Source organism: Lytechinus variegatus, chromosome 8 (assembly GCF_018143015.1).
Source record: "Lytechinus variegatus isolate NC3 chromosome 8, Lvar_3.0, whole genome shotgun sequence".
In the NCBI taxonomy this organism is placed as follows: Eukaryota; Metazoa; Echinodermata; class Echinoidea; order Temnopleuroida; family Toxopneustidae; genus Lytechinus; species Lytechinus variegatus.
Window position 1 is genome coordinate 8,564,039 of NC_054747.1, and position 8,843 is coordinate 8,572,881.

At 37.7% G+C, this 8,843-nt stretch overlaps 1 protein-coding gene across 1 annotated transcript; it reads left to right on the plus strand.

Moving 5' to 3' along the window:
• The first annotated feature begins 275 nt into the window (after window positions 1-275).
• Window positions 276-2,570, plus strand: LOC121420623. The gene has a single exon (XM_041615285.1). It carries the CDS (start codon window positions 276-278, stop codon window positions 2,568-2,570), a length of 2,295 nt encoding a protein of 764 aa, XP_041471219.1.
• Window positions 2,571-8,843: the final 6,273 nt, after the last annotated feature.

Here is an 8,843-nt window from a genome sequence, read left to right on the forward strand (position 1 = left end):
TCCAAATTGGATATTTTACTCGTTTCTATCAATAAAAATGATAGAATGAGGGCGCTATTTGAGTTGCAGCCTGGTATCTCCGTTTTACCTCTGATTTTATCATATTTTTATTGGCGTTTGATACTGTGATATTCATTATTTCGATGATATGAGTTGGACTTTGATACCAAAGAAGCAATAGGACAAATTTGGAAATGAGCTGGTACGTCTTGTTAATATATTTTGTGATCTTACTTTTTGGATGGTCATCGTCCATTACATGTACTGCTAAAGGCATGGAGCCATGGACCATCAAGCCCTATACGCCGGCCTCTTCTCAAAAGCCGATGAACTTGGATCCATCAGTGAATACACAGCTTCACTACACCCGCGAGCAGCTCCTCTCGTTACGTAATACAACAATGAAGCCTTTAGAACCCGTACGTAAAATCAGTAAAGAGTTGGGAATCACCAGACAAAAACGGGGTAAGCGTGCGGGGCGTCGTGTTCATCGCCCGATCAAATCATGGATCTCATACAGGAAAAATCAAATAAGGAACATTCCCTTGAGATCAAATGCTAATTTGAGGTTTGTGCAACGAGTAGTTGATACAAGATGTGAAAAGAACTACCCATCAATCATGTTGACTAATGTACGATCTATGAACAGAAAGTTTGATGAATTGTGTGCAACTATCAGTCATTACAATGCTGATATAATCGGTGTAACCGAAACTTGGTTCAGTGATTCGAATCCAGCTTCAGCCAATGCTATCCAAGATTTCAATCTGTTTCATAGGGACAGAACTGCACAACGGGGTGGGGGCATAGCTCTCTATGCAAGAGATGATCTAGAACCTGAAACCTATGAACTTGACCTTGTCCCGCCTCATCTTGAAATAATTTGGATTAAAGTTAATCTGCATGCTTACGGCAGAGGAAATGTCGTTCTCTTTGTCTGTGTGGTGTACTCACCACCTCGTACACAACATCATGATGATTATTATCAACCATCTGATCATTATGGGGATCATATTAGAACCACTCATCCTGATTCATCAATTATGATCATGGGAGACTTTAACGATCTACAAGTTGAAGAGTTTGTCACACACTTGAGTTTATCACAGATGGTCAAGCAACCCACAAGGAATGATCGCATTTTAGATATGATATTTACAGATCATCCAGAGCATTATAGTGAACCTGTTATCAAGGCTCCTATAGCAACTTCAGATCATGCTACTGTATTGATGATTGGGTCGTCTCAACTCTCTTCATCTAATGTCATCAAGAGTTTTGGACGCCCTCTTCGTGATTCCAACATTCGATCTTTTGGGAGATGGATAATCAACTACAATTTTGATTGGTTACAGTCGATCGATACTGCCGATGAAATGGTAGATGCCTTTCAAGACGTGCTCACCCAGGCAGAGGCTTACTACGAGCACTTCCCAATAGTCATCTCTCGTCGAAAGTCATCTGACAAACCATGGATTACACACCGCATCAAGGATCTTATCAGTAAGCGACAACGGGCCTATGATTCTGGTAATGGTGAGATGTTTCGTAAGGTACGGAATCTTGTTCAAAGAGATAGATCAAAGTGCAAGGAATTGTTCTATGTTCGGAGGGTTCAAGATCTAAGGAAGAGTGAACCTTCCCAATGGCATCGTCAAATCCGAAGCATGGCTGGGGTCAGCAAAGCCTCACTTAAATTACCAACCTGCTTTGGCCACAATGACTCACAGAAAGCTGCTAGGGTCAATGAGCACTTCGCTGGGGTTTGTAGCCAGCTTCCATCATTAAATCTTGGTTCCTTACCATCCTACCTACCTTCTTCTTCAAGACCACCTACGATCTATGCACATGAAGTATTCAATATCTTGCGCAATTTGGATGCTTCCAAGGCAATCATGACGGGGGATATCCCTATTAAACTTATCAAGGAATTCGCGTTGGAGTTAGCGGAGCCACTTTCGAATATATTCAATGTTATTCTTCGAACTGGTAGCTACCCTTCCTGTTGGAAAAGAGCAGTGATTACCCCCATTCCAAAGAAACAACAAGTTTCGCAACTGTCAGACCTGCGGCCTATCTCCATTACTGCAGTATTTTCAAGAGTGTTGGAGACTTTCATCTCAAAATGGATCAGTCGTGACCTCTCTCCTGTGATTGACAAGAAGCAATTTGGAAATGTTACTGGCAGTTCCACCACACATTACTTGATTAGTCTTCTGGACTCTATCGGGAAGAGCTTCGACAAGCCGGGTCACTGTGCATCCTTGTGCGCCATTGATTTCTCCAAGGCGTTTGATCATGTCAATCACAACATCGTGGTGAGAAAACTGATTGACTATGGTGTAAAACCTGCACTTGTGCCAGTTATTTGTGGTTTCCTTGATGGACGTAAACAAGCTGTCAAAGTTGGTTCTTCCATATCATGTGACCTGGGAGTTACATGCGGTGTTCCTCAGGGTACAAAATTGGGGCCAGTGCTATTTCTTACCATGATCAACGACGCCATGTCAGATTGCTACAACAGGTGGAAATATGTTGATAGTCTCGTTTGGCCGAAATTCGTCGTGTAAGTGAACCATCCATTCTTCAATCTCAGCTTGATCAACTCGTCCACTGGTGTGAATCAAATGACATGAAACCTAACCCGTCCAAATGTTCAGTTATGAACATATCATTCTCCAAACAGGCACAGTTTACGACTCTCCAGATTGCTGATGCTAAATTAGCCGCTGTTTAGCTTGACATTATTGGAAGTAATTCTTCAATCTGACCTCAAATGGGATATGAATGTTGCCACTGTGATATCCAAAGCTAGCAGGCGACTGTTTATCTTATATCGCCTAAAGAGGTGCAGAATCGAAACATCTGACTTGGTTGCTACCTATACTACGTACATCAGACCGGTATTAGAGTATGCATCACCTGTTTGGTCTTCATCCATAACTGCTCGCCAGTCTGATGACATTGAAAGGGTGCAAAAGCGAGTTTGTAGGATCATTCTTGGTGGATATCATTCCTACAGCTGGGCTCTGGACCAGCCTAATCTTGAATCGCTTAGATCCCGCCGAGAGGGTATTCTTCTTTCCTTTTCGCGTGATCTCCTCAGGTCGTCGCGCCATCGTGACTTTCTCCCCCAATCTCGTCAGTTTGTGTCTGGAAGGCAGTTACGGAACTCTCACCTACTACAGGAACTCAAATGTAGGACTGCTAGGTATTATCAATCTTGCATTCCATCTGTCGTCCGCCTGCTTAACAATGATATAAAGCCCAATGTCTAATTGTTATCATCCCGAAAGACACTTAATGACTTTTCATGAAACTTTTAATGATACATTTCAATGCAAGTAATATTCATATAACAATTTCTACATGTATACTGACATATAATTCCTCTGGGTGTAATCATGGTAATGGGTTCAGGTGTGAATATAAATTTGAGAATATTTCCCCATTCTATTTATTGTCTGTTTAATTTTGTATTTATATTACTAGATTATAATGAATTTTTATATTTTAATATTGACTAATCTGTTCAAAATTGCATTAATAACTCGTTTACTTGCGCAAAAATTTAATATATAATACTTCAACTTTGTATTGATTACTGAATTTTGTATTTATTGCACTGTTTTTTAAAGGTATTGTTTAACTTTGTGAGCAGCCGATTTAAAAAATTCTCAAACCAAGATGAAACATGTGTACAAGTGCATGTATTAGAACTAATAAACCCTGAAAACAACAATTATTGAGAATGAAAAGCTAAAACTACAAGGCAAACCCCGATCTTGTAAATAGGCGTCTTATAGACGCCTAAATAGTACACATAACTGTATGGGATGAAATTAAGATGGTGTTTCCGGTCACTTTATATTTCAATTTTTGAAGCACTAAATAATGATTTTCGACCGCAATTTTTTCAGGGCTTCATTTTTGTAACATATCACAGACACAGGTGATAAATGTGACCTTCTAGCTAAGATTTTTTAAAAGTCAAACCAATGTTAAACAATCACTTTAATATGCATTTCCTTTTGAACGATTTGTGGCAAATTATGATTAATCTATTCACTACTTTCAACGGACTCAACATTGTCATCATATCAAAATTTTAAGTGAATGAGGTCTAATACATGTATCATTTTAAATTTGTATCTTTTTTAAAACAATATATACACAACAAAAAAAGTAAGTCCCCCCTTGAACAAACATCAATAATTTCCGAACCGATTCGAATTATTGATATATTTTTACATGCGCGTGTAGGTAATTTTATAGGCTACCCTCTGAGTAAATGTTATGGACGTATTTTACGTCATGCTTCAGTGAGCACTGTCAGAAGGCAAAAATGTCACTTTTCAAAAGTCACAAGCCAAATATCATGACTTTGATTCCATTTTACTGGAACTAATTCCACATTCTCATCATGAAAGATAGTCAGAAGGCTTGTAAAAGGTACTTTCTAAAGTACGATACAACTTTTTTGCTAAATTTCATGGTTGAATAAACACAAGTCCAAATTTGCAACAATTGAATTTTTTACACATTTATATCACTAAGAATGAAAGAATATGATGACAGTTATTTTTGGGAAGAGTATCTTGAACAATATTCATCGCTTCACGGTTCAATGAACATTTATTAAAAACAAAAAATACGATTTTCAAATATCATAGAAAAGTATTGTTTCATTTTGGTAACTGAAATTGATCTTTTCTCAACTTTTTCGTTATGTTCACGACCATTTAACATGCTCCAATGATTCAAAGGCGTTTAATTAAACATTCACGCTTGAATGAACATGTGGAATGTGATCCTCTCTTTTTTACGTTATTGGAAAAATGCAGTTCGTAACTATGGATATCTGTTAAAAACCTCCTTGCATAGTTCATTTGATTTGATTTTTATGAAAATCCCGACGTTTAATGCATCAGTGAGCACATAATATTCGAAAATTATGCAAATGAGAAGAAAGTTCAAAGCCTTGGCCCCACTCTATGCCGTGTTGAATGGTTATTTTGGTGTGCACGCCTTTTGGATAGTGTTACTCTGAAGCCATGTGCAAAGTTTCATGAAAAAACTGTTGGCAGAAGTAGCAAAAACCGTCCATGAAACAAACCCTCATTTCATATTTATGAAAATGTTGACTTCTTCTCTCATAGACTTGTGTACATTATGAGTGCATATGTTTAAGAATAAGTAAACCCTCATTCAATATGGTGGAACTTTTTTTTCAAGGCTGTCTTTAGCAATGTCATTTGGCAGTAATGTTTATTAACCTATGGGCAGAATTCTGTGCAAAAATGAAATCGATATGTTTATTCATGGATGAGTGAGCACGCATCAAAGTGGGAAAATTGGTATTTTCAATGTCAGAGACTCATTTTAAAGGGTCATAAAGTGTATATTGAGGGCAAATTCGGTTTCAAATGTTTTTGTTTTATCATCCATCATTTCTATCACCACACACTTTTCGAACTTAAAACATTTTCATGGTTGAGCGAGCACATTCGAAAACTTAGGAATGAATACTCTTTATACGGCATAAATGTATTCTTTTCGTAACATTTTTTCATGATCAGTTTAATTTATGGGAAAATTAGTGGTGGACCCAGAATCTTAAAATGGGGGAGGGGTCTATAATCGGGGGAGCCACCAACATTTTCAAATTTTAACATGATCTATAGCAAGTTGTAAAGGATACTACCATAACCCCCTATGATGATACGTCACAGTACAGGGGCCGCGGAACGGTTTTCAAAGTGGGGGAGGGGAGGTGGGGGGTAGCTGAGCCAAAAGTGGGAGGGTGGGGGCTGACCATGCAAAAAATCACAATCGTATGGTCATTTTACATTTTTGTACATGCATTTTGAAAAAAGTGGGGGGGGGGCTGAACCCCCTCCCCCTGCTTCCGCGGCCCCTGCAATACAATGTGCTCACTCAACACTGAACATACGGTGTCAAAATTGTGTGTGGAGTGGCTAAATGAGGGAAAACCAGTATAACACCATACAATTCACCTAAAAAACAACTTTTGTCCAACATTGTATTTGCACAATCTGAAACACGACTCTTGTGACTTTCAAAAATGGTCATTTTTAATTAAATCTTTGATTATTCATGCATGACTCAACCGATCAATTTCATATTTACCCAGGAGTTGCCTAATGAGTGCAAAAATCCACCTACGAAAAATCATATCTCAAAATAATTCTGTTCAAATGTTACAGCAATTCGATTTAGGGGGGACTTACTTTTTTTGTTGTGTATATATATGTGAACCATTTGTAAACATTTTTTTTTTAGCCATTGGCTGCCAAATGTGTATTGTTTTTGGAATAAATAAACCATGAATAATATAATATGATAACAGTTATTTTTGGAAAGAGTTTCTTCAACAGTATTCATCGTTTCACGGTTCAATGAACATTTATTGAAAACAAAAAATACGATTTTCAAATATCATAGGCAAGTACTCTTTCATTTTGGTAACTGAAAATGATATTTTCTCTACTTTTTCGTTGTGTTCATGACCAATTAACATGCTTCAATGATTCAAAGGCGTTTAATTAAACATTCACGCTTGAATGAACATGTGGAATGTCATTAGCTGTTTTTTACGTTATTGGAAAAAAAATGCAATTTGTAACTATGGATATCTGTCACAGACCTCCTTGCATAGTTCCTTTGATTTGATTTTTATGAAAATCCCGATGTTTAATCCATCAATGAGCACACAATACTCGAAAATTATGCAAATGAGAAGAAAGTTCAAGGCCTTGGCCCCACTCTGTGCCGTATCGAATGGTTATTTTGGTGTGCGCACCTCTTGGATAGTGTTATGATTCTGAAGCCATGTGCGAAGTTTCATGAAATAACTGTTGGCAGAAGTAACCAAAATCGTCCATGAAACAAACCCTCATTTCAAAATTTTGACTTCCTCTCTCATAGACTTGTGTACATTATGGGGGCATATGTTTACGAATAAGTAACCCCTTATTCAATATGGTGGAACTTTTTTTCAAGGCTGTCTTTAGCAATGTCGTTTGGCAGTAATGTTTATCAACCTATGGGCAAAATTCTGTGCAAAAATGAAATCGATTTGTTTATTCATGGATGAGTGAGCACGCATCAAAGTGGGAAAATGGGTATTTTCACTATCATAGACGCCTTTTAAAGGGTAATTAAGTGATTTTGTGGGGAAATTCGGTTTCAAATGTGACTTCAATTGCTGTTGTTTTATCATCCATCATTTCTATCACCACACACTTTCCGAACTTTAAACATTTTTATGGTTGAGCGAGCACAATGGAAAACTTAGGAATGAATTCTCTTTATACTGCATAAATGTATTCTTTTCCTAACAATTTCTCAGGATCAGTTGAATGTATGGACAAATCAGTGGTGGATCCAGAATTTTAAAATGGGGGAGGGGCCTATAATCGGGGGAGCCACCAACATTTTCAAATTTTAACATGATCTAACAAGTTGTAGATGATACTACCATAAACCCCTATGATGATACGTCACAATTTGGGGGCCACGGAACGGTTTCCAAAGTTGGGGGGGACTGAGCCAAAAGTGAGGGGGGGGGGCTGATCATGCAAAAAATCAAAATCGTATGGTCATTTTTACATTTTTATACATGCATTTGGAAAAAAGTTTGGGCTGAAGACCACCCCCCCCCCCCCGCTTCCGCAGCCCCTGCAATACATTGTGCTCACTCAACCATGAACATACGATATAAATCTGGTCTGAAGTTGTTGAATGATGGATAGTAAAGAACAATGGATAGTAACACCATAAAATTCACCTGAAAACAACATTTGCCCAACTTTGTATTTGAACAAACTGAAAGAATCTTGTCATGGTCATTTTTAATTCAATCTTTAATTACTCATGCATGACTGAACCGATCGATCTCATTTTTCCCCAGAAGTTGCGTAATGAATTAAGAAAACCACCTATGAAATATCATATCTCAAACTAATTCGGTTCAAAAGTTACAGCAATTTGATTTAGGGGGGACTTACTTTTTTTGTTGTGTATATATCGAAAATATAGTACAAACAACATATTAAGAGACACTTTCAGAATAGATGAAATTTGGATCGTTTGTTGAATTATGTAACCCTTTGCAGCTGACTTAGCACACAAGAACAAAAAAATAAACAACTTCCGAACTCCTTAATGAAACATTCTGCTACTGGAAGGAAGTGAAAGTTAGTTGTTGAGCAGAGCTTTTATATTACATTGAAACATGTTTCAGTCTATGTTATAGTACCCTGCTTACCCGTCTGTGTGATGATATCAATACCAAAAACTAACGCATTAGCATATATCTTAATTCATCACTTAAATAATTTCGTCCTAGCTCAAATGAGATACTCCTGATAAATCCTATTTTATGAATTCCTTTTTCAGCCGAGGTCTCTGTTATTATTACACATGGAAAAGAATATCATCGGCCTATATCTTGGAATATCGATGACGATGGAGCTTGGATAGTATTTAAAGATGTATTACCACTACATCTAATAGAAATGATCTCTGCACTGGCTCCATTGTGTCAAAAAGTGGAACATATTAACGTTGACTTTGACCACGATCAGGTTATTCATACGCATGGATCACAACCTTTCATTCCAATGAGATCTGTCCTCTCCGTCTGCCTTCACTCAAGGATTTCACAACTCCATGACTCATTACAGACCGTCAGTAGGTTTTTTCCAAATGCAAAGAGTCTTGTGCTGGTTCGTGAAGGAGCATTATCATTTGACAAGTTTGAATTCACTTCCAAACACCACTCTGGCATCTCGCTGTCTTCATTGAGAAGATTGGAATTA

What these genes read in the sequence shown, in the direction of transcription:
- LOC121420623 (XM_041615285.1), top strand. Translation starts at nt 276, where the DNA reads ATGGAGCCATGGACCATCAAGCCCTATACGCCGGCCTCTTCTCAAAAG.